This window comes from Narcine bancroftii, chromosome 11, assembly GCF_036971445.1.
Source record: "Narcine bancroftii isolate sNarBan1 chromosome 11, sNarBan1.hap1, whole genome shotgun sequence".
Lineage (NCBI taxonomy): Eukaryota > Metazoa > Chordata > Chondrichthyes > Torpediniformes > Narcinidae > Narcine > Narcine bancroftii.
Window position 1 is genome coordinate 23947276 of NC_091479.1, and position 26307 is coordinate 23973582.

General features: G+C 42.5%; 1 protein-coding gene across 6 annotated transcripts in view; it reads right to left on the bottom strand.

Annotated features, from left to right (window-relative positions):
* Nucleotides 1-26307, bottom strand: part of vps13c (vacuolar protein sorting 13 homolog C) — a 425868-nt gene that overhangs the window by 161508 nt on the left and 238053 nt on the right. For all 6 annotated transcript variants that reach the window (XR_011346402.1, XM_069902927.1, XM_069902926.1 and 3 more), the window contains 8 exons: nucleotides 20184-20331; nucleotides 10648-10795; nucleotides 10186-10313; nucleotides 9077-9246; nucleotides 7605-7837; nucleotides 6599-6831; nucleotides 2048-2140; nucleotides 1277-1642 (listed from right to left, as the gene is read on the bottom strand). Coding sequence is in view for 5 of the 6 variants with exons in the window: in XM_069902927.1 (XP_069759028.1) it covers nucleotides 1277-1642; nucleotides 2048-2140; nucleotides 6599-6831; nucleotides 7605-7837; nucleotides 9077-9246; nucleotides 10186-10313; nucleotides 10648-10795; nucleotides 20184-20331 (1519 nt within the window). In the remaining variant the exon portion in view is untranslated. The remainder of the gene's footprint in view (nucleotides 1-1276; nucleotides 1643-2047; nucleotides 2141-6598; nucleotides 6832-7604; nucleotides 7838-9076; nucleotides 9247-10185; nucleotides 10314-10647; nucleotides 10796-20183; nucleotides 20332-26307) is intronic.

Genomic DNA, 26307 nt, shown 5'->3' on the forward strand with positions numbered 1-26307 from the left:
TATGTTGAACATTTAATGGGTTTGGAGGGGGTGGGAAGGGAGGAGAGGGAAGGTAGGGGGAAGAAAATGCCACTGTGTATATTTAAGCGGGAAATGTTTGTATGTATTTTGATTGATATGGTTCTGTGTGAAAAATAAAATTTTTTTAAAAAAAGTAATCCCTATGCCGTAAGTGTTCTGTGAGCGGAAAGAAAGTTTGAAAACCACTGTTTTAATCGTACCTCATTGACTCGTTATGTGCAGGGTTTCATAACTCCAAAGGAAATGGGCCAATGACAATTTTTCTCAAGCAAAATATTTCAGTTAACAATTGGGTCTTGAGCAGTGGTTCTCAACCTTCCCTTCCCACTCACGTCCACTTTAAGTGCTCTGTGATTGGTAAGGGATTGCTTATGGCACAGGAAAATCTTAAGGTGGAATGTGAGTTTTAAAAAAAGGTTGCCCACCCATTCTCGAGATTTGAGGTTTTTCCAACTTTGACAGCAAAGTCTCCGAGGAATATGAATCTATCTCCCTCTTGGATATCAGCCACTTTTCTTAGAATTAGTTCAGGCAGCTTCCTTGTCCATTGTTTCCAGGCCACAGTGCATTCTCCTTAGCTATTATTTCTACTCAGAATGACATTCCACATGAAGATGTTATTCCTTCAGCCACCCTATTCTTTGAGCTATCGTTTACCTGTTGTGTCTCTGGGCAGTGGTAGGATATCTTGATGAGGGCTCAAGCCCGAAATTTTGGTTATGTATTTTTATCCTTGCTGCATAAAGAACATTCTTTAACCTGCTGAGTTTCTTCAGGATTGTGTTTATTTTTCTTCAACCACCATGTCTGCAGACATTCGTGTTTTACATCTGTTAATATGTGAGATGTTCAAGACCTACAGAGTACCTGACAGGCTAAAGAGAACGAGATGTTCATCCAGAAACAAGGAGGTCCAAGAGAATTGGAGAACAAGCTCTGCTGTGCCCATTCCTTCTTGCAAGTTGATCTCCTTAACCACCAACACCTTCTTTGGTCCTGTATCCCTGAACCTCATCTCCTGAAGTTTGACTTGAACGCCCTCCTCAGGCCTCTCCCTCTATCCCGCATCCTCTCACTTGCTTTCTTTCATTACATCCCCACCTTCCTTCCCTGTTTCACACTCTTCTTGCTCTCCCCACCACCCACAAACCCCGCGCGACCTCACTATCCCCTTTATTGTAGCCATTCAAGAAGCATGCCAAAACCACAACTTTTGTATAAATTATACATATCGACATCAGATAGGACTAATTACCTCAAGAGTCATATTTGAATCCACACTGAGGAGTGAGTTCCAGTTTTCCACCTTTCCAGAAAATGTTGATTCCGTCAGTAGTAACGGAACAGTGCAATGGCCGAGCCCACATTCAAGTGTTACTTTTATTAATGAGATATCTATCTCGAAGGATTCCCCAGTCTTTTGGTCTTTTTCTTCCGAATAAGTTTCTGTGGCTTCACAGGCATCATCAACTCCCAGGAACCAATAACTGCAGTTGTGGACATCCTTCACGGCCCAAAGGTCAGCGACTTTGTCGACTGCTTGCTGCGTTTCTACCTCATGCACCTTGGGTGTCATCACAGACTTGATTGTCAGAATTGTGTTCAGAATTATAGGAGATACCTTCAAATAAAAGAAAAATGTTGTTAAACAAAAAAAAATCATGTACTGGCTTAAGTTTAAATGCAATGCAATCATACTTAGAGAAAATGTAAATACTCAATTATATTAAATTGTAACCTACAGATCAAAAATAACAGTTTAAAAAGCATCAAAATAGGAGAAAATTTAGGCAGTCGTAATGTACAGCCATGTAGGTAAATTGGGTGGCAAGGGTTCTTGGGTTGAAAGGGCCTGTTATCATGCTGAATGCCTAAATTTAAATTAAATTTAAATAATGCAGAGTTCACATCTGTCTCATGAAGACTGAAAACATACATCTTTATATTTCCCAAATATTAATTAATTTCAGAATTACTCATTAACAATGCATTTTATGCAAAATAAAAAATGAGAAAATTATCTTACCTTCACGTTTATCTCTTCTATTTTAAGACTGATATTTTGTGGTCCAGAAGTGGGTTCAAAGATCTCCAAGACCATGGAACAAGGCTGCAACACCTGAAAATACACAATACAACAGAGTAGCACTGAAGACTGCTTCTCTAAGGTTAGTCAGAAGGCATCCAGAAATTGAAAGACATTATGGAAATTCACGTTCACAATATATAGGAGCAGATAGGCCTATCGGCTCATTGAGTTTGCTCCACCATTCTAATCATGAGCTCATCCATCCTCTCTCTCAGACCCATTCCCGGCCTCCCTGAGTCTCTTGATGCCTTGACTAATCAAATATCTGTCAATCTCTGCCTTAAATACACCCAATGATCTCACTTCCACAGCCACCTGTGGCAACAGATTCCACAGCCTCAAGACACTCTGACAAGAGAAATTTTTCCACATCTCTGTTTTAAATCGAATTTGTTTATCCTGAAGTTGTGCCCTCTTGTCCTAGACTCCTCTACAGTGGGAAACATCCTTGCCCTATCTACTCTGCCAGGCCTTTCCAGGTTCAAAATGCCTCTATGATGAACACTGTGGCGAATCTGGAAGTCAATTCACCTTCCTCTACAATCTTAACACAACTGAATAATCCTCTCCAGTTCTAACTCTTGAAAATTTGAAATTCATCTCTGTAATCAAACCACCTGCTCCAAAAATTTTTCATTTGACTCCTTTCTGACAGAAAAATTCTTCAAAGAGTTAAAGAAAATAATAAGGAAATTTTTATGGAGAGGGGGGAAACCGAGGATAGCACTGGATAAATTAACAGAATGGTATAAACAAGGAGGCTTACAATTGCTAAACTTCAAAAATTATTATAGAGCCGCACAATTAAGATACCTATCAGATTTTTATCAAACAAGGGAAAAACCAGACTGGACGAGATTAGAATTAGATAAAATAGGGGAAAAGATACCTGAACACATATTATATAAATGGGACGAAAAATTGGTACAACATAGAACTTCTCCAGTATTACACCATCTCCTCAATATTTGGAAAAAGATTCATGTAGAAAGAAATAAAACAAATTATCAATTACCAAAACTAATATTGACGCAAAATACGCTACTCCCTTTTACAATAGACAACCTTTTTTAGAAAATGGGAAAAAAAAGGGATTAAAAGAATAGAAAATTGTTTTTCAGGAAGTAGATTCTTATACTTTGAACAAATGAGAGATAAGTACAATATAACTGGAGATACAGCGCTGGCATATTACCAACTGAGATCCTACTTGAAAGATAAATTAGGAAGCAATTTGAGTTTACCAGAGGAAAGTAACCTTGAATATGTGATTACAGATACAATGTTAATCAAAAGATTTATAACAAATATGTATATTAAACTGCAAGAAAAGGAGAATAAGGAAACAAATGGTAAAACTAAACAAAAATGGGAACAAGATTTAAATATAAAGATAAAAAAGGAAACATGGGAGAAATTATGTTCTGGAACGATGAGAAATACAATAAATACGAGGCTACGTATGATACAATATAATTGGTTACACAGACTATACATTACACCGCAAAAGTTAAATAAATGGGACCCAACAGTATCTGATAGATGTTTTCGATGTAAAAAAGAAAGGGGAACAACAATTCATGCAATCTGGACATGTGAGAGAGTAGAAAAATTTTGGGATGATCTCAATCAGATATTAAATAAAATAACAGAAAACAATATACCAAAGAATCCAGAGATCTTTCTCCTAAGTAACATAAAAAATAAAGAATTTGGAATTGACTTGGAGGATGCACAAAAAAGATTTGTTAAGATAGTCCTAGCCGTAGCAAAAAAATTTATTATGTCAACCTGGAAATTGGAAGATAGTTTGAAAATACAACAATGGTATATAGAAATGAATAAATGTATTCCATTAGAAAAAATAACATATAGTTTAAGAAATAATATTGAAATATTCAAACAAGTATGGGAGCCTTACATTAAATACAATAGCGAAAACCTACCGGGAACAAACATTACCTAAGTTGATGGAAGGAGAAGAGAAGAAAAGAATGGACTCAGTAGAATTTCTGGTGTATTTTTGTTGAATGACAACATTGTCTGACTGGCTTAATGCAACCTAGATTGTATACCTAAAATGGATGAGAGGGGGGGGTGGGGGGGTGGCTTGGGAGGAGGGAGGGGGGGGGAGAAAAAGTCACTGTATATGTGTGAAAAAGAAAAAGTGTATATCATGGCTAACGTGATTTATGGTGTGAAAAATAAAAAATTTAAAAAAAAATAAGAGAAAGTATATCCTTTATCTTGCCTTTCTTTTCTTCTTCTATTTCACTGTACTCTTCCTCTTCTTCTTCCTCTGGGTTGGCCATCTGTTGTTTCTTTGTTGCCCTTTTCTTCTCTTCTTTCTTGTTTCCATTGTCTTCTGTGTTCTCTTCTTGCTGCAGGTGTTCTGCAGCTGTCGTTGCCGGCTGTGGGGATCGACTCCCCAGCTGGTCCCCCCTCCCGTCGGTGTGTTTTTTTTCATGCGCGGTTGCGCACTTTTACTCGGCTCAGCGAGCCATTTTTGTAGTCCAATTTCTACCGACCTGAGGAAGCGGGTTTCTCTCTCCACAGCGGGCCTCTTCGAACAGGTAAGGCCTCTCCTTCTTCCTCCGTTGTCTTCTTTTCCTCTCTTCTTACCGTTGATTTGATTTTTCTTTTTTTGTCGCCATCTTCTTTCCACCTTTATACACACTTTTCTTTAACTTTTATTTCTGTGCCTTTGTGTTTTCCTTTGTTTTTTCCGACTTTTCTGGAGAGGGCTGGAGTTCACCGTCCAGCCACTACTCCATCACGTGACTCCTCCTTGTCACAATTTTCAATGTAGACTTTGTTTTGACATAGTAATAAATCTTTAAAAAAATAGAGAGCTCCCTTTTCCACCCCAAGAGGCCTCCACTCAACAGCCCAACACATATTCCAGAAAGAAACCCCAAATAATAATAAAAGAACAAAAAAACCCCAAAAGTGCCGATTAGGTCAGCTCTAACTCCCTTGTTTAACGAGAAGTGGCCTTCACCACCAGCGCCACGAAGCCTCAGAGGAAAGAAGCGGAGACAAAAAGAAATCCGCCCCCCCCCAACATAATATCATAATCCAACACAAGTCTATCAAGTAAGACCCACATCTGCTTGCTGTTCTTCACTCAGTAGCCCCCCACCGCCTGATGAACTTTTCTTGATCTCGTTCTTTTTGAAATGTAGACATAAATTCACCATTTTTGCTTAATGTTGGGTAGTGAATTAGCAAATTTCAACACTTCAAATTCATTGGAAAGAATTGAAATTGATGGTGACCACAGAAAACTTTCAGAACAGCCGGATAGCGAGATGTAAATTTGTAACCTTTGTTCCACAGAACAGATTGAGCTGGATTAAATTCTTTCCTTCTTTTGACAATTTCATTACTCAAATCTGCATAGAAAAACAGAAGCCACTGTACTGAGGACAAGGTGGGAGGGATGAGACATTATGGACAGGGACTGCCCTTGCCTTCTAAACACCCACCAACCCCCTGTGTGACTCCCCCTTCCTCCACCTGATCCCTGGTATTTCGTGCCTCTCTCCCCCCCTTTGTCTGGCATTTACCAATCCTCTGTAGGGGTGGGGGGGGCCCCATTACGCGTCCGTCTAAACGTTCCTCGGATTTACGATGGAATCTAACTGCATCATGCCCACTGGCAGTGAGCTTCAGATACCCCATGAAAGAAACCTTCTCAATTCTCTCTTAACAACTCTCTGCTCTCACATAAGACCCACCACTTTGAAGTTCTACCTTAGAAGCCTTTTGTGCATTCACCCATCTTCACCTCTCAATTTTAAATACCTCCATAAGACAATAGACAATAGGAGCTGGAGTAGGCCCTTCGGCCCGTCGAGCCAGCACCGCCATTTTACAGATCATGGCTGATCACTACCATCAGTACCCCTTTCCAGCCTTATCCCCATAACCCTTAACTCCTTTGCCCACTAGAGTCTTATCTAACTCTCTTTTGAACATAATCAGCGAATCTGCCTCTACCGCCCTCTGTGGCAGAGCATTCCACAGATTCACACTTCTCTGGGTAAAAAAATGTTTTCTCATCTCCGTCCTAAAGGGCCTACCCTGTATTCTTAAACTACGCCCTCTCGTCCTCGTCTCCCCCATCATTGGGAACAAGTAATCCGACTTCACCCTGTCTATCCCCCTGACAATTTTGTATACCTCAATCATGTCCCCCCTCATCCTTCTAAACTCCATCGGATACAAGTCCAGTTTTTCTAGCCTTTCAGCATATGTCAACTCCGCCATCCCTGGAACTAACCTTGTAAATCTGCGCTGCACACCCTCTGTAGCTAGTATGTCCTTCCTCGAAATTGGAAAACGTGTCTATCCAATCTCCCCATAATCCTCCAATTCATTGGCATCTCTTCACCACTTTCGCCAGAGCAAACACCCTTCCTGTCGTGTGGTGACCAGAAGTGCACACAAGCACAGTAACCCTTGTCAAAAAGATCTTGTTCGTACCGTCGTTATATTTGCCCCTCTCTTCTCCTGAAGGAATGGACACGCCAGAACCTTTAGTTCACTGACCAATGCCATCATTCTTTGCGACTGTTTTTCACGGATTAGTAAGAAGTCACACAGGAAAGAAACGACGAGTGCAGGGGCATCAGCTTTTGATAGGTTGGCCACAAATACAACTTCTGGGTTCATCATCATTACCTTCATGTTGATCCTTCTCTTTGGCATGTCCATAGCTGGAACAACGCATTACAAGTTAAGGTGCATGGTATTCAACGCAAAGCCCCAAAAAGATGTACAAGAACAATGTGAAAAGGCTCATTATACTTCACTCTGTTGACTGCAATTTTCAACGCAAGGGTTATTTACTTCCAGGTATTATATTGAATGAGCAAACAAGGAAAGATAGTGTTCTCGCATATAAAGGTGTGTTACATAACACTGAAAAGAGAATTAAGCATTTGCTCTAGTTTACACTATTCCTAAAGAGATCAGGAACTCGAAGTGAAGTATTCTTCTATTCGAATCTCAGGATGTTCATGCAGAAGAATAGTCTTGGTTTAATTTGTTATACAACATCCATAAAGAGTATGCCCAGTTCAATCCAAAGTGGGTGAAAACATCTTCCCACTCCATCCCAAGATTTCTGAACTGCTCCAAACTTCCTATCCTCACCCACTTGCTTGTGGAAAAACTTTGGGGGGTGCGGGGGGGGGGGGGGGGAAATCACGGTGACACAGCCAGGAGAGTTGGGTTCACTTGGGCACTGTCTGTGTGGAGTTTGTATGTTCTTCCTGTGGCTGCAAGGTTTCATCCCCCCACCCCCCCTCCTCCATCTTAAAGAGTTTAAAAAAAAATTATATTTAGATAAACAGAATAGCAACAGGCCCTTCCAGCCAATTTTCACCTCAGAAGACAAAATATCCAGTATGTAATATGTGCAAGTTTAAAAAGTCATGTTTTGAAATTTGTTCTGGTTGGGTTGGGATATGCAGAAAGTCATACTAACCATTGTGGGGCAAAGCCTTGCCAGTCTGCTTTGGATACAACTGTATGGATTTGTCAGTTGTCTTTTCAGGAATAGCTTTGATGAAGAAATCGGCTACATCCATCAGGAACTCCACACTGGTACAGATGTACAAATGCTCCAGGACAGTGACTACTGAAGTCTCATCCTCCAGCTGACTGTATTTCAATTTGATCATAACACTTTCCTCAGAACCGTGCTTTTTTTCAATCATTCTGCAGAGAAGTAGTTTGGTAATTTGTACCCATTCTACATTACCACAAAACATTATTGGATGCGACCAATATATCATTAAAACCAAAGGTATTCATGAGTGCAGGAGGGAATGTGAAACCATGAAATTAATGAGATCACAGCCCAATGCAACTTGGACAGGACCACTGCGTAGCTTCCAAAAGTCTCCAGCAGGGCAGAGAGTTCAAGTCCACAGCAAAGAACCAACCTTTTGACCCAATGCATCAACAAGGACCAAATTGGCCTTCTGGGCTAGTTCCATTTCCATTTCTGAACCCTCCCCATCCAAATTACTTTTGAACCTTGCAAATGGTATAGACATCGATAGTTTCCTCAGACAGTTTGTTTCAGAAACAGAAAAAAATTGCCCCTCAAGTCCCTCTTAAATCTCTTCATTTTCTCCTTAATCCTGTGTCCTTTGGTTTCTAGAATCATCTCCCCTTGTAAAAAAAACACTAAGCATCGACATTATTCATGCCCTTCATTATTCTATATGGGTTTATAAGCACCCCTCAGTCTCCTGCACTCCAAGGAGTGAAGACACAGTCTAACCAGCCTCTCCTGACAAATGAAGCTCTCAAATCCCTGTGACAGATCCTTCCTGTGTGATCTTCTACCATGAGAGAAATGATGGAAGAAGTCAGAAGGATTCCCAAGAAGACTGGACGGGGAAGCTTTAGGAAGTGGTCTCTGATCTGAAGGGGGAAATTTGTTTGATTTTTATAAAAGTGTCCGGATGCAATAGATGATAAAAATAGATCTCAGCTTTAGCCTCCCTTAGGGATTCAGAGAATGTGCCATCCCTGAACCTTAGAGTTTCACTTTTGTACAGACAAGCACGGTGTGCCATTTAAGATCACAAGGATGTACTAGCCACAATTTTGACTCGTGATCCTCTGCTTCAACCTTAAAACAGCCTTGTAAGCTTAAAGATTTGTGCATTTCTATACTAAAAATAAAAGTTTTGATTACTTAATGTTTAACCATTTCTGGAGCAAAGAAATGTGGATCAGAGTCTCAGGGAGGGACAAATGTTATTGCATCACATAACCACATAAACCACCACTTACAGAACTAAAGGGATTAGGAATGGCGTTAATTAATCTCAGTTTCTGAGGTTAGTAGATTTCAAATAGTACACCAAAAGATTGATGTAAGTAGTTAGTACATGATAAAAGTGGTTCATGATTAAAGCATGGAAAAAGACAATTCATTCTGACCTCTGTGTCACCTTCTCAATCCCCTGTCTTAAATCATCAAGTGTACAGGTAGTGAGGTTTATATCAAACATCAGTGACCCATCTGAAATCATTTTTCCTGAGGCAGTGGTAAGATGCAGCCTGAACTCGCCCAGTGGTGACCGTTCCAAGTGTTGCACCAATCCAGTGGCCTTCAACATGCAAAGCAAATATTCACAAAATGATTCAAAATTAAGACAGCATTGCGTAAAAATATACACATTTCAAAAACACTGCATATAAATGGCAGAGCACTTCTTAGTCCACACATAGGTATAAATTATAGACAAATGACAGATTGTATTCTATTAGACTCCTTAATTTGTTACACCGAGATAATTGCAGGAGAACATGACACTAAAAGAGGGAGAAGGGGTTGGGAAATAGAGGGCTGGTGTGAGGTGCAGAGACCCAGCAAGGGTAGGGGGAAAGATGGCAGAATGAGAGGAGTGGGCAACTGGGGGAAGCAGGAGCTCAGTGGGGGACGGACAAGGATAGCAGTGAAGAGCAAAGTGAATTGCAGGGATAGGGAGAGAGCAAGAGAGAGAAGAGTAGAGGTTTTAATTGTAACACAAGATTGAAAGGAAAAGCCACAATAGTAGCTGTTTAAAATACTGATGGTGAAGTGAGTAATGGTCATGAAAACATATACTCAGTAACACAGAGATCTGTCTATAGAGGGATTTAGAAACAAATATAATTGAAAAATGTAGGCAATGCATAATACAGCTGACAGTTCTCCAACACTTTGCAAAGGGTTCAAGAATCTATAAGTTCTTCCGATGTGTAATCGTTTAGCTGATGGCAGAAAGATGACAAACAGGAGAGAAGATCTGTCAACGGAGAATGTTTAATGGTCAAGGGATCACGGGATAATGCCACTGAAACAATCAAATCAACATGAGTACCATCTTTCTGACTGTAGATGAGCTAGCTGACTGCAAAGAATGACAATGCTATCACTGTAAAACATCACGCCCTTCCAAACTCCATTTACCTCATATCAAAACACCAACACTTGCCCTGCCGAAATAGGACAATTTGGGAATGAAAACAAAAAATATTTTAAAATCTCAAAATAAAAATCGCACCTGCTTGAGAACTTCAGTGTATAGCTCAATTGAAAGGGCTTCAAACTTGAAGTCAAATTTCAACGTCTCAAATGGCTCAGGTTTAACATCTGCATGGCACACATCACCTGCGTTCACTTGCGGACACTCTGCAAATGAAATTTTTAAAATAATAAGAAGGCAAGCACGCAATACACGCACTCGCTTCCTCCCAGCCCTATTGGCCTGCACAGTCACATTAGATGGAACAAGTTGAACACAGAATCTAGTGTGTGTGCTTTCGATGGCAATCACCAACATCAGCGAATCTGAACATCTGCTCCAATGCCCTTCAACAATAGAGGTCATAATGGATTGGTTAAAAATTAGAAAGCAGTCTTTTAACCTGCTTCAAATTAATCAAGATAGATACAGCTAAAACATGCAAATTAAATATAATTGATTCATTCAGGGAGAAAAAAAATCTTTACAATGACGAAGTACCTTCACTCAGATTGGCCAGAGAGACAATTTTCCTCTCTGGTATTTTGTTCAGGTTTTCCTTTGAAGCATCCTGGTCACTTGTGTCTTCACCAAGGTTTTCATACAGGATTTTCAACAGGAGTATCAAATCATCCTGACTGACCGTAATCTAGAAAAAGGCATCGAAAATTCAACATGTAATCTTGTTTTTCATTTTTTGGGGTTGCATATCATTGATTTGATATTAACTGAAAACCATTATTCAGCTCACAGGACAGGACAAGTGAAATGGAACGCAACCATATAGCGCAGGGAGTAAAATGATGGGGGCATTCTGACAAACAACAACTCAGGGTTCCTATATCAGCAATGTCGGGACATATTTATTTCTGAACAAATAGTTCTACCATGCTTTCTTTAAAAGAAAAAAAATCAGAAATAGTTTGGCATTGTTTCAAAGGTAGGAAGAAGAATTGAAGATATTGGAATATAAGGAAGAAATTAAAAAGATTTTAGTGACAGATTCTAAAGTTGCAGAAAGATGGAAAGTGAAGGTGTGAAGGAGGTACAGGGTATCCAACAGTGCAAGGTACCATGGAAGTCAGAGAGCAGGTCAACAAAGTTAGCACGTATTAAATGCAGTACCTTGGGTTGTCATGAAGCCAGTGTATATTAAAATCGGGTGGGTCAGGAGATGTAAGGGGCTGTACAGTATGGAAACAGGTCATTCCACTCATCATCCACGTTGGTCTCTCTATATTAATCCATCTCCCTGCACTTGGCCCATTGTGTTCCAGGCCAAAGTGATTCAACCGCTCATCTGATTATTCTTAAAGATGACCAGTGACCCAGCTTCAAACACCCTCTTGGACAGTGCTTTCCAGGTATTCATCCCTCTGGACGAAAAGGTCCTTCTTACATCCCCTCTAAATCTCTTCCACTTTACACTACTCCCATGTCCTCTAATGGGGAACAATTTCCTGCAGTTCACCCTTATCTGCATCCCTCATAATGTAATGCATTTTAATCATGTCCCCTCATAACCTCCTCCACTCCACTGAAAACAGACCCAGCTTCTCCAGTCTCCCCTCATAACTGAACTGCTCAAGCACATGCAAAATCCTGGTGTATTTTCTCAGCAACCTCACTAGTAATCACATCCTTCCAATACCTTGAAAGACCACTGTCAATATCATATAACAGTTTATGGCATGGAAACAGGCCATCTCGGGCCTTCAAGTCCACGCCGGCTCACTTAAACAACGAATTAGAAACAACATCTTCTCCTCACTGACTATCAATGCAGGCACATCTCAAGGATGTGCGCTTCCCCATGACTGTGTGGCGTGGCATAATCCCAATGCAATCTACAAATGTGCCAATGTCACCACAGTTGTCGGTAGAAACACAAATGGCAATGTGGAAATGTACAGGAGGGAGATAGATCAGCTCGTTGAGTGGTGTCACTCAACGTTAGCAAAACCAAGGAGATGATTGTGGACTTCAGGAGTAAGCCAGGAGAACACGACCCAGTCCTCAACGAAGGCTCAGTGGTGGAAGGATCAAAAACTTTAAATTCCTGGGTGCCAACATCTCTGAAGATCTGCCCTGGAGCTATCATGTCGATGTAATCGTGAAGAAGGCTCGCCGCCAGCTATACTTCGTGAGGCAAAGACTCCTATAAATTTCAACAGGTGGACCGTGGAGAGCATTCTGGCTGGTTGCATCACTGTCTGGTACGGAGGCACCAACTCTCAGGACAAGAAAAAACTCCAGGGGGTTGTTAACTTGGCCTGTGACATCATGGACACCAGTCTTCACTCCACTGAGGACATCGACAAGAAGTGGTGTCTGAAGAAAGCAGCCTCTATCCTCAAGGACCCCCACCCCCCACACCCAGGTCATGCCCTCTTCACTCTGCTACCATTGGAAAATAAGCAGAGGAGCCTAAAGACGAGCCCTCAGCGGCACAAGGACGGCTTCCTTCTCGCTACCATCAGATTCCTGAATGATCAATGAACCAAAAACACTGCCATAACTCTGACTTTCTATGCACTATTTTTATAAGGTAGTTTATATGAATGTTTTCACTGTGATCCTGCTACTCATCAACACATTTCATGACTTATTCCCAACAATAAATTCCTGATTCTGCACAAAATACTCCAACTGAGGTTTAACCGAAGCTTTATATAATGTTGAAGCAAAAACCTCCCTACGACTGTATTCCATATGCCTTCCTAAAGATAATCAAGAATCTCTGGACATGTACTTGAAATGAAGGTCTCTCTATTCTTTGATACTACTTTCTGAGACTTATGGTATAAACTCTGGGCATCTGTGCTGCCAAATTAGCCCCTCACATTTACTGCATAAAGTACATTGATACCTCTGCTTCCACATCATCAACATCTCTGCCAATCTTCGTCAAACTGATCTCACTTCCCACATACAAGTTATTCATATATAATACAAAGAACCAGGATTCCAGCACTGCTCCCTTTCAGGAACCATTAGTTACAAGCACGCAATCGCAAAATCTGTTCTCTCCTGTCACCCTGTCTCAATCTTGGATCCAATTTGTCAACTTGCTCTTCATCTTATGGCAACCAAATTTTTTGGATTAGTTTTTCTTGTGCAACATGATGAAAGGGTCTTACTGAAGTTCATGCAAGGTACACCAACTTTGCTGCTCTCATCAATACATTTGTTTAGCTCCTCAAAGAAAATCAGGAGTGGTCAGACAGAATCTGCTCGTGGCCATCTCTGAGTAGTCCCTGTTTTTCCAGTAGATCATTAAACCAATGGGATCCAACCACCTGGTACCCCACCCCTCTCTGCTTTCCACAGGGGCCACTCTCCAACACTGCCTCATCCACTCATCCCTTCCTACCAATCACCCACTTAGTACCTACCCCTGACTTGCACCCACACCTCCTCCCTCACCGCCATTCAAGGTCCCAAACAGTTCTTCCAAGTGAAGCAATATTTCATGTGAAATAGTGTCATCTCAAATTGTCATCTGCAGCATCCAGAGCTCCCGTGTGGACTCCTCGACAGTCTGGATGCAGACTGGGAGATCTCTTTGATGAGCACTTTTGGTCTGTCCGCTGCAATAATGGCATCTCCCAGTAGCCAACCATTTTAATTCCACATTTCATTCCCTCCCAAACATGTCTGTTCATGGCTTCATGCTCTGCTAAACTGAGGTTACCTGCCAATTGGAAGAATTGTCTCTCTAACCAGATGGCGTTAACTTCTCCAGTTTACATTAGGCCCTTCCCCTTGTCTCTATCCTTTTCCCTCCCTTCCTCCAGCTACCTGACCCCCTCCATTCAGACAGCTATCTCCTCCCCCTATCCTCAGTTTTTTTCCCTGCCCTCGCATCCACCTATGACCTCTTGCCTATTGACTTGCACGTCTCTCTCTGACCCTTCCTTCTCTCCTCTCCTGCCCCCACCTTTTAATTCACGCACCTGCCTGCTTTTTTGCTTATACCTTGACAAAGCGCTCAGGTCCGACATGTTGGTTACACCTGCATCCCTTTGGTTCCTAAAGACCTGCTGAGTTTCTCCAGCATTTTTGTTTATTGCATGGATACTTTGAGTTTGTTTTCCTGGAGCAGAGGTGCAGAGCAGTCCCTGGATATTGGGATACAAATTATATCTCGTACGAATAGAGAGGGGAAAAAAGAAAATGGGATCTTTTCCCATGACACACGAGGCACATGCTTAATGTAAGAGATAGGAGGTTAAGAGGGGAGCTATGGGGGAGATTTTCCCACACAGAGTGATTGGAATCTAGAATGTTCTGCACAAGGAAGTGGAGAAGCAAATAGAATGTAGAACACAAAACAGTGCAGCATACCAAAAGGCCCTTCAGCCTGCTCATGATCCATTTCCTTCCATTCTCTCTATTTTCATACATCTATGAAAAAGCCTTGTGTGTTTCCACCAATTACCCCTGCACTTAACATCCTCTGAGTTAAGAAGAATTTTGCTCCGCGCATCTCATTTAAACTTTTCACATCCCTCTAGAGGCCATCCATTTTAGGTGATGGTGGGAAATGTTTACTCCGGGAAAAAGATGCTGATTGTCTACCCTATATACGTCTCTCATAATGTTATAAATTCCAATGCAGTTTCTCCTCAGCCTCTGACACTCCATGTAAAACAACTCAAGTTTGTCCAACATCTTCGCATAGCTCATGACACATGAGAGTGTAGATGCTGGAATGTGAAGCAAAAACACAATCTGAAGGAAATAAGCAGAACATCATCACTGGGAGGAAAAGAAATGATTAATGTTTTGGGTCCAAACAGTTCAAGTATTCATGAGGGGTTCTGACCCAAAACATCGACCATTCTTTTTCTTCCTATCTGGTGAATCTGATGAGTTCCTCCACCAGGCAGTTTTTGCTTCCCCATAGCTCATACCCTCTAAAAAAAAATGCTTTCTGTACCCTTTCTAAAGCTTCCACATCCTTCCTGTAAAGGGGTGACCAGTATTCCAAGTGTGGCATAGCAAAGTTTTATAAAGCTGCAACATGACATCTTAACATCCACAATCAATGCCTCGCCCAACAAAGGCAAGCAATGCAATACACCTTATGCTCCAAAAACTTTTAAAAGCATCTAAACAAGCACTTGAATAGGAAAGGCATTTAAGAAAATACACAAATCTGTAGATACTGCGGTTGCTAGCCAACAGTGTCCTTTACGTAGCAAAGGTAAAAATGCATAACTGACGTTTCGGGCTTAAGCCCTTCATCAATACATGGAAAAAGGTCGACAGGCGTCCGAACAAAAGAGTGCGGGGGGGGTGGTGGTGAGATTCATTAGCTTCCTTATTGAGAGCTTCTCTACTTTTACAATTTCTATAATTAGTAGACTAACCCAATGCATTACAGATTTGGTTTCAATTTTGCAAATATTTTGATTTCAAAAAAGTTTCATTTATCTAGTACTACTTATCACAACAATTTTTTCTCATCATCTATAATGGATCAAGCCTTTTTTCGGAAAAGCATATTTCAGATCTGTTTATAGATGAATGTCTAATGTCTAACAAATATAATATACCTAGATCACATTTTTTTAGATATTTCCAAGTTTGTTGAATAAGATATTACCTAATTTTCCTCTATCTTATCAACCTGATTTTTCATTTGAATCCTTTCCATAAGGGTTGAATAGGTAATAGTTACAATAATTTATTAAAATTGCAATCGAGCTCTAATGATAAAATTAGAGGAGATTGGGAACGAGAACTTCAGACACTTCTCCCAGAGGAACTTTGTGACAAGATTTTTGGAATGATTGATCATTCTTCATTATGTGTCTGACACGGTTGATTCAGTTTAAAGTGGTCCATCAGGTTCATATGTCGAAAGATAAATTGCCCTGTATCTTTTCAAATGTTAGACGTGTGTGAGTGACGTAAATCACAAGTGGCCACACAAATGCATATGTTTTGGTCTTGCTCTGATTGGAGAAATATTGGACAGATATTTCTGACACTGCTATTTTTGGAATTATAGTTCCAGAGGTGGGTCGAGTTCTCACTTCTGTACATCGGGTTGTTGCCTTTTTATGACACTGATGGCCAGAAGAGTCATTCTATTTAAATCTTTGGCTTGACTTCACGGACGAAGATTTATGGAGGGGGTAAAAGTCCACGTCAGCTGCAGGCTCGATTGTGGCTGACAAGTCCGATGCGGGACAGGCAGACACGGTTGCAGCGGTTGCAGGGGAAAATTGGTTGGTTGGGGTTGGGTGTTGGGTTTTTCCTCCTTTGTCTTTTGTCAGTGAGTTGGGCTCTGCGGTCTTCTTCAAAGGAGGTTGCTGCCCGCCGAACTGTGAGGCGCCAAGATGCACGGTTGGAGGCGAGATCAGCCCACTGGCGGTGGTCAATGTGGCAGGCACCAAGAGATTTCTTTAGGCAGTCCTTGTACCTCTTCTTTGGTGCACCTCTGTCACGGTGGCCAGTGGAGAGCTCGCCATATAACACGATCTTGGGAAGGCGATGGTCCTCCATTCTGGAGACGTGACCCACCCAGCGCAGCTGGATCTTCAGCAGCGTGGACTCGATGCTGTCGGCCTCTGCCATCTCGAGTACTTCGACGTTAGGGATGAAGTCGCTCCAATGAATTTTGAGGATGGAGCGGAGACAACGCTGGTGGAAGCGTTCTAGGAGCCGTAGGTGATGCCGTTAGAGGACCCATGATTCGGAGCCGAACAGGAGTGTGGGTATGACAACGGCTCTGTATACGCTAATCTTTGTGAGGTTTTTCAGTTGGTTGTTTTTCCAGAGTCTTTTGTGTAGTCTTCCAAAGGCTCTATTTGCCTTGGAGAGTCTGTTGTCTATCTCGTTGTCGATCCTTGCATCTGATGAAATGGTGCAGCCGAGATAGGTAAACTTCTACTTAAATAGGAAGATCTTAATCCACCTCCTTTGATGCAATGGTTCTCTCAAGTTATGTCATGTCTAAGTTTAGAAAAAACTAGAAGTTGCAATTTTGACACCTCTGTTAACCATGAAGAGACTTGGTCTCCTTTTATGAACTATTTTTTTGAGAGTTCATCTGTACTTTGACTTTCCCTTCCAGACTGTTCTGGATTTCTGGTGTTTTTTTTTTATTGGCAAAGACCAGATAAATAGTTTATAGTGATCTGTTGTCGCAAACTCTCGGATTAGGCTGCCCGGCCTTTTTTGTTGTTGTTGCTGGTTTTTTTTTTGTTTATTTTGGCAGGTTAGATGGGGTTTTAACAATATATTTTTTTTCTCTCTTTTGAATATTCCAAATTGAGGAGAAAGGGACAATATTGTTCAATATGTTACCATGTTATGCATTGTATTATGTATTGCAATATATTGATGTTTCTGCTTTACTATTTGTTCCTGGATTCTATTCTGCTCATGTATTGTTTACTATAATATATTTAATAAAAAGATGGTGGGGGGGGGGAATAGGGGGGAGATGTATCGCAAAGGTGGAGAAGGAAGGGTGAGAGGGACTGCAGTGATAAAGGGGATGAGGGATGGCTAGGTGAAGGTTATGTGTGAGGTCAGTCAGAAGAATAAAACATAATTTAAAAGGAAAGAGACTGGAAAGCTGCTCTATCAAAGGATCCAGGGCTCCTCCTTCATAGAAAGGTTAGCAAGTAATTAGAAAGTGAAATGAAATGTTTTGCTTTCCCTAGCACTGAAGGCAGGTCAGAGACAGTGCACTGGAGTGTTATGTGAGGAATGGCAGAACTGGCTTTGCCTTTATTCACCGACATTCATGAGAATGAGAATTCATACACTGAATCAAAATATTGAGGGACAGGATGATTTAGCTTGTTTAAATACTGAACGCTTACGGCATCGTGAATGACATGTGTCAGGCTTCTTTGTTCCAGGTTCTCCGTCTTACGCTCCTGGTGATCTGGCTTAACAGCTGGTTTGGTGCCAACAATTGGATTTGTAATGTCGAGGACATTCCAAGTGAGTTGCTCGTGGGGGACACGGTCCGATGCATTACACCAAGGAAGTCCTCGGTCACCCGCCTCAAGTGGAGCTTATATAAATATGTTATTGTTCAGCATGTTTCAAAATCTGTTTGTGAGCTCCAGTGTCTGGATGTTGTGGCCCACAAGGATTGTTTGAGCCTTGGTTGGAATCCTTTTTCATGGTTAGCTGGTACATTTGGGAGGTTGGACCACAATATTCTCCGTTGGTTGCTCGCTTTATTGCTTGTTTTTGTGATTATTGTAGTTTTAATTTCTCTTTTACGCTCTTTTTGTAATCTTATGCTTGTTAAGTCTCGTGTCTGACAGCCTGTGACCAAGGGGTGGAATGTAATGGAAGATTTAAACCGTGTTTTTTACTTTTGCAACCTTTGCTTCTGCATGGCTGAGAACCTGCTTGTTTTTTAGAATCAGCAGACATAAGTTAAATTCCACCGAGGGGCCAGAGATGCTGTTATCTGACGAAAGGACATCTGTGTACCAAGAACATTTAAACTTCCTGCTTGTTTTGGTCGCAGACCGTCAGAGGCCTAGCCTTGATGCAAAATAAACCACTGCATTCAAAGTGATAAGCTGAAAATTACATTATTCAATAGAAGCCTAGGCATGCTAGCTTGCTCGCTTAACTTTCTTGCTGTGCTGGGAATAGGTGCTTGGGTAAGCAGTTTTTGGGTAATATAAGCCATGGTCTCGCTGCTGAAGTTTGAGACTCTCCGAGAGGTGGCAACATCTCTCAACAAGAACTTCTGGAGTCCAGCCAACGTCCCGGTCAGGGGAGGTGGAGAAGCTGCTACCGGCGCCCCAACAACCTACTACAAGTGTGCGGTCGTTGCCACGCTTTGGCAGTTGGGACCAGTCCAGGCGTTGATAAGTATAGTTGGGAAGGGCTTGCATATTGTAGTTTGAAATCAGCTTTTGAATTTGTAATAAACTGAACTGCTCTCGGTGTGTGTGTCTATTTTCTTTCGGTAGCTCAAACACTGTGACCAATATAAAACGAACAAAGTGAGAGGTACAAGTTTACCCAGGACAGTGCGAAACAGGACAAATTGTGAGGATAATATTCATGATTTTCCTAAATTTTTGGTCTGCAGGAGCTTCTCCTGAAGTAGTAGAGTGGAGCTGCTCTTCAAGCACGTCGTTGTTGATCTCAAAATTAGTATCAACCAACCTTCCCCAGAAGGTACCATCAAGCTTCAGCATCACAAGTGGACAATATTTAAGAAAGGATGGACTGATATTAGAGAGGGTTCAGAGGGGCTTCACAAGGACAATTTCTGGAATGAAAGGGTTATCATGAGGAACATTTGAAGGCTCAGCCTAAACTCTTTGAATTTAGGAAAATAAGAAAGGACCTCATTGAAACATTTTGAAAGATGAAAGGCACGGACAGATGCAGAAAGGTTGTTGAGAGCCTTGGTCAATTTCAGGATTAAAGGCCGCCCACTTAGAACAGAGATGTGGAGAAATTTCTTTGACCAGAGGGTGGAAAATCTATGGAATTTGTTGCCACAGGCGGCTGTGGAGTCCAGGTCATTGAGTACATTTAAGACAGAGGTTGACAGGGGTTCTTTTTCTTTTTAAAATATTTTTTATTGAGTTTAACAAAGAATGTACGCACATAATAATCTAATAAATGACATAAACCATATCATATACATAAAATAGATAAAATACATAGAAGGCAGATCGAAAACATATCCCTGAATTCTTTTCCTAACTTAATCTTATCTAAAATACTGAATCTCGGATTAACTGTTTTCACATTCTTCACAGCAATATCTAAAGGTAATATTGAAAACTTTTAAAGTAAGTTCTTGATTAGCCAAGCCATCAAGGGTTATGTGGAGAAGGCTGGGAAGTGGGGCTGAGTGGGAGAATGGATCAGTGGGGCAGACTCGATGGGCTGAATAGCCTATTTCTGCTCCTATGTCTTGTTTCTTGGTTTTGTTAACTCTTCTTCAGTATTTAGAGCTAGAAACATTGGACATCATTCTGCATATATAACTTGGAGACTTGGAAGAAAAAAATATATACGGTACTTACACTCATAGCTTTTAGATCTCCATTGATTTCCACGCCAGGAATTTGGTGACACCATGCGATAGCCAAGTTTCGTTTTATTGTCAGAAGCAAGTTCACTGGCTGCAAGATCTGAAAATCAGGTTGCGTTGAATCTTTCTGGAGAACAGTTCTGTCATTCAGGAACAGAATCAAGAAAGCAGAACAGAATTGATTACAAAATTTACCTCAACAAACTGTGAAAGAGAAAAGTGAAAATAGTTAAGGGAAATAATTAAAAGCATGAAGTTGTATTGCATTAAAAAGAGAGAAAATTTTGAGCATCTTTACACAGAAACTGCATCCTGTGCTTTCAGAGCTATCCGCTGACAAAAGGATAGATCGTATTTATTTGCATCTGTTTGATCAGGCAACTGCAGACTTTTGGTCTTCTAAATGGAGGGGTTCTGTGCAGGAAGACAAAAGGTCAGCCCAGTCAGTAGTGGAGAAGGGCACAAGGGGCTTGTACTTACTCCTGCTTTTATCCTCATGTTCTTGCAACCCCCAGGCAATTTCATCAGCGCTGAAAGTGCCGTTAGGAAAAATGAAAATATATCCAAAGCTTTCATCTTGATATTGTTTTTGCTCTCTAGATGAAGCGTCTTTTCTGACTCTTGCTCTTTATAGAATTGTGCAGCCATCCTACCATCTGTTCTGGTCTCATCAACATGTAAGTTCATGAGTAGTAAAACATGAAAATCTGCAGACGCCATGTTGAAGTGAAAACACAACGCTGGAGAAACACAGCGGGTCAAACAGTGTCCTTTATATAGCAGATGTAAGAATACATCACCAACATTTTGGGCTTGTGTCCTTCAAGGGATAGGAAAATGGCTGCAGGCATCCGAACAAAAGAGTGGGGGGGGGGAAGCAGTGGTCACAAGGCAGGAGGTGATAGGTGGAGGAGGGAGGGAGGGAAGGCACAGCAAGATCAAGGGGAGGAGGGAGAGAGAAGAACTGGAAAGAGGAAGGGAAAGAGGAAGCAGATTAGCAGAAACTGGAAAAGTCAATGTTAATGCCATCTGGCTGCTAAGTGCCCAGGTGGAAAATCAGGTGTTGTTCCTCCAATTTGCAGGTAGTCTTGTTGGAACAGTACATAAGGCCATGGACAGACATGTGAGTGTGACCAGAACTGAAATGGTTGGATACCGAGAGGTCTCTGTCGCTGTAGTGGACAAAGCGAAGGTGCTCAGCAAAGCAATCTGCATCCAGTCTCTCTGAGGTAGACAGTTCTGGATGCTGTAAATCAGTCCTGTGGATAGACAAGAGAAGTGTTGCTTTACTTGAAAGGCCTGTTTTGGGGCCTGGACCAAGGTGAGGGAGGAGGGGTGGGCACAAGTGTTGCGCCTCCTGTAGTCACAGTGAAAGGGGGGGGGTTGAGTACATGAGGGAGTCACAGAGGGATCGGTCGGTCTCTTCAGAGGCAGAGACAGGAGGAGAGGGCAAGATGTGTCTGGTGGTAGGATCCTGCTGTAAGTGTGGGAATTCTGGGGGCTAATGTGTGGGATGCGGATGCTGGAGGGGTGGTAGATGAGGATAGGGTGGGAGGTGGGGTGGCTCTATGATTGTTACATCTCAGGGCAGAAGGGGCCAGGAGATGAATGTGAAATTGAGGAGTGGTGGTGGTGAATCCACATTTGTGGAAGAAGGCAGACATTTTGGAAAATCTGGACTGGAAGACCTCAACTTGGTAGCAGATGCAGTGGAGACACAGAAACTGAGAGAAGGGGGACAAGGTGTGAGGAAGTGTAGTCCAGGTAGTTGTGGGAGTTGGTGGGTTTGTAATATATATGTCTATGGGAAGCTTGTCTCCCAAGACAGAGACAGAGAGATCCAGAAAGGGGAGAGTGTTGTCAGAGGTGGACCAGATGAGTTTGAGTTTGGGGTGGAAATTGGGCACGAAGTGGATGAAGGTGACAAGCTCATTGCGGGTGCATGAGGCAGCCCCGACGTAGTCATCGATATACCGGAAAAAGAGTTGAGGGGTCTTGCCTGTATAGATTTGCAGCATGGATTGCTCCACAAAGCGCACAACAGGCAGGCGTAGCTGGGACCCATGTGAGTACCCATGGCTACTCTTTTAATTTGGAGGAAGTGAGATGAGTTGAAGGAGAAGCTGTTTAAAGTAAGGACAAGTTCTACCAGGCGGAGGAGGGTGGTGGTAAAGGGTGACTAGTCGGCTCTCTGTTGCAGAGAGAAGAGAAGTTCTTTAAGACCTTTTGCATGCGGGATGGAGGTAATAAAGGGTTTAAACGTCATCATGAAGGAGATCCAGTTCATGGAATCTGAAGCTACTGAAGAGATGGACATAGGTGGGGAGGGATTGACCGGGGAGAAGCGATAGAGTCAAAGTAAGATGAAACTAGTTCGGTGGGTAAGATCAAGCAAAAAAAAAAGGTCTACCCGGGTGACTGGGTTTGTGAATGTTAAGTGGGAAGTAGAAACAGGCAGTCTGGGGGGGGGGGGGGGGGAGGGGTGACCAGAGGTGATGAGGTTAGAGATGGTGTTTGAGACAGTGGTGGGGTCCTGAGGGAGGAGTAGATAGGGGGAGTGGATGTCTGGCCTCAGAAAAGTAGGTCAGTGCGCCAGACTACAACAGCACCACCCTTATCTGCGGATTTGATGGTGAAGGTTGGGATTGTTGCAGAGAGAGTGTTCAGAAAAAGTATGATTAGAATATGAGAGGAGGGTGGTGAAGTTGAGACGGTTGCTGTCTCAGCGGAGGTGTCCAGGAAGAGGAAGAAGGCTTAAAGCGGGAGAAGGGGTCTGGGATGGGAGGGTGGAGGGTCATGGAAGTGAGCCCGGAGGAGGAAGAGTTCAGCATTGTGGCGGACTCATTAGGGAGGGGGCGGAGGGGTACTGAGGTCTGAGCACTCTGACCTTCTCAGAGAGGGGAAGGTCTGAGGGAATAGTAAAGACTAAGAAGGGATCAGTGTTGTTTGTGGAGGGTGTTGGAGGGATTGGGAGGGTGGGGGAAGTTAAAGGATGGAGATGCGAGGTTGGAGGGGTGAGGTGGAAGGCTAGGGAAGACAAAGGGGGTGAGAGGAGGTCAGAGTGGGGAAGGTAAGGGAGGGGGTAGGAGGAGGAGGGGAGGGGAGGTAACCAGAGAGAGGGGAGAGATGGTCTGAAGGTGAGGGGATGGGGAGAAGAGGGGGGAAGAAAGGAGTGGAATAGGGAGAGGTGTAGGGGGAATGGAGAAGGGTCAGGAGTAGTGAGGGGGATCCAACAGTGAGATCAGGACCACGGTGGGTCTATGTCAGGATCCACGTGGTTGGAGTCAGCAAGGGAAGTAGGAGGCAATGAGATCATCAACCTATGGTCGTGTTTGATGGAATGATTTAACTCTTGTATCAAAATCTTTTGCACTGGCCACTCTGATGCTCTCAATGAAAATGCAAAAAATACTAAGAGCAGAATAAAAGGATTACAAAACCAAGCTTTTAGAAAGTCACACTTTGTGACTTTTCAAATTATTATTGTTTGAGGCAAGTTATCCAACTACGAACTGTCCACCAACCTACACATATTGCAGACATCAATAGTGTATCATCTCAGTTAAACAAAATTAGTGGACCAGGACAGAGTGCATCTGTTCCAAGGCTAATTTGTGCCAGTATTTGACTCATTGTTTTACAAATTTGCTTTTCTGCAGTCAGTGGGAGTTGCTTGGTCAAGCCCCTTTTCACTGCCAATCCATAATTGCCTTGAGGAAGTGGTGGCAAGTTGCCTTCTTCAACCCCGGAGGCCCTTTCGCTGAAGATTCTTCCCCAATGCTGTTGAGCGGAAGATTTGCTGATTTATTTAGACCCAGTTGGGACACGTTTTGTCCAACGTGTAATTGGGCCACACGAGTTTGTTACTGTGCTGTATCCCTAAATTTTAAAAAAATGTCATTTTCAATTAAACGTAATATGCAACTTGGGGGTGGGTGGGGGGGGGGGGGGGTTTATATTTTGCTGAAATCCTTGTTATACTTGATGGCAACTTCTGTTGGATTAGACCAGATGAATATTGCATTTCTTTTAGTACCCAACACGTGCTAAAACTGCAGTGCCGTTTATGCAACGTCGGAGAAGGATGTTTCCTTGCCTGATATTGTTGCACTCATTCAGTACTCATTTAGACACGTAGACAGCATTCTCTCACACACATGATATACCTTGTGGATGCCGAGAAAGATCTCTGACATCAGGAGGCTAACCATTTGCGACAAGCAACCTAGCCTCTTGTGGCACAGTATTTATGTGCCTAATCTCTTGTCAAGAGTGACCACTGGCCTGGACAAGATGGAGATCATAACACAATGGTGACAATGGGATAGAACATCAAGGGTCTTTCTTGTTGTAGAAAGTTAATGACCAGCAGTTTTCTGATGCTATTTATCCTGTGATATTGCCAAGATCTTTTCAATATTCAAGATTCCTTTATTCTCATGTAAGAAAACAGATGTAATATCACACAAAATTCCATTTAGTCTAACATAAGGCAGACAAAGATTTGGCACCAGCAGAAATCGCCCAGAAAGGAAGCAAAAGAGAGCTCCCGCCCCCCACCCCCCACCACTTCCCCAAGTCACAGAGTGCCCGTGGATTCACCTCCAGCCTCTGTAGCTGCACTGGCTCTAATTCAGTTCAAACCCAGTGGCAACACAAGCTCCAGATTCAGTACTCCAACACCATCAAGAAGTCTTCCGCCCCCAAGGCCCATTGGTAGCCCCTCCCACCCTTGGCACCCTCTTGCACCTCAGCTCCGATACCTGGTACCCCTTCTGCCAGTGTCGAGCCAGTCTGCAGCCTAGTGTGAATCCTTTCCTCACTTCGAGTCACCAACAGCCCCTCAGTGGTCCGTCACCTTCTCTTAGGATCATGTCCTCTGCATCTCCTTCTGAATCGGGGAGTGTTCTCCCCATTTTCCGGTGTCCTGCACCAGTCCTCTGCTTCCCTGGAATCCACAACACCTTGAGGCCACTGCCGAACACAGGCACCATCATCTTGGGCACAGACCCCGTGGTCGCAGGAGTTTAAAATAAACCACTGTCAGCTCATTGAACAGGCTTTTTAAAGCAAGTACAGAGCTGTCGGTAGCAGGATTGGGCAGTAGACTCTGTGGAGGAGTGAGGAGTGCTATGTCTTTGCTCCCAGTGGATCCTCACCAGCGGCAGGACTGTCATTTTTTTTGCATCAAAGTGTGAACTTCCTCATTTGCTAAGGATTTTGCACTCATCAATAAACATCCCATTTTTGACGTTATGATGGAAGGAAGGTTACCGAAGTAGTTGAAGATGGTTGAGTCCAGGACACTACCTTCAGAAACTCTAACAGCAATGACTGATCAACAAAACCTTTGTGCAAGTTATGACTCTCAACCTTCAGAGTAGTTTCACTCTATTTCTATTGACCCAGTTTCACAATTTAGATAAATCCTATCTGAATATCAAGGACCATTGCTCCGAAATCACCTCCAGACTTCAGCCCCAAAGACCAAGGCTATGCTCTGTCAAGCGGTCAAGAGTTGAACAAGTGTGCACTTTATACTTACACCTGTGAGGCCAAACCCTCCAGCAACCTGCCCCTGCTGTGCCACACATTGTGGACCATCTCCCATATCTGTGGCGCCATTTTTTAGCAGACAAACATTCACAATGAAATTAACTTGCTACCTGGACGAACTACAGCTGACATGTCAAGGCAAATAAAAAATACCATCTCGACAAATCCCCCAAATTCGCTGCAAGGACAAGCAAACTAATACATGCATCCTCTCCCAGGCCAACACCCCAAGTCAGTTACACAGGAAGAACACATCCTTTGCCTGCCAGGTACCTAACTCCCAACACACTGCCATAGGATCAGGCAGGCAGAGAATATGATTCAAGGATGTGACCAAACCTTCCTTGGAAAAAAAACACAACATCTTTACTAACTCCTGCAAACCCCAGCAGCTCAAAATAGGGATGATGCCTTCAGCAATGGCACTGAATATTGAAGCAGGCTTTGAGAACACAAAAACACTGCATGAACTGGGAGGTTAGTGCACTACCTCTTCAGCCATCAACTATCTATCAATTATCCTTTTTTTTGTATTTATTATCTTTTTAATTAAGTACATA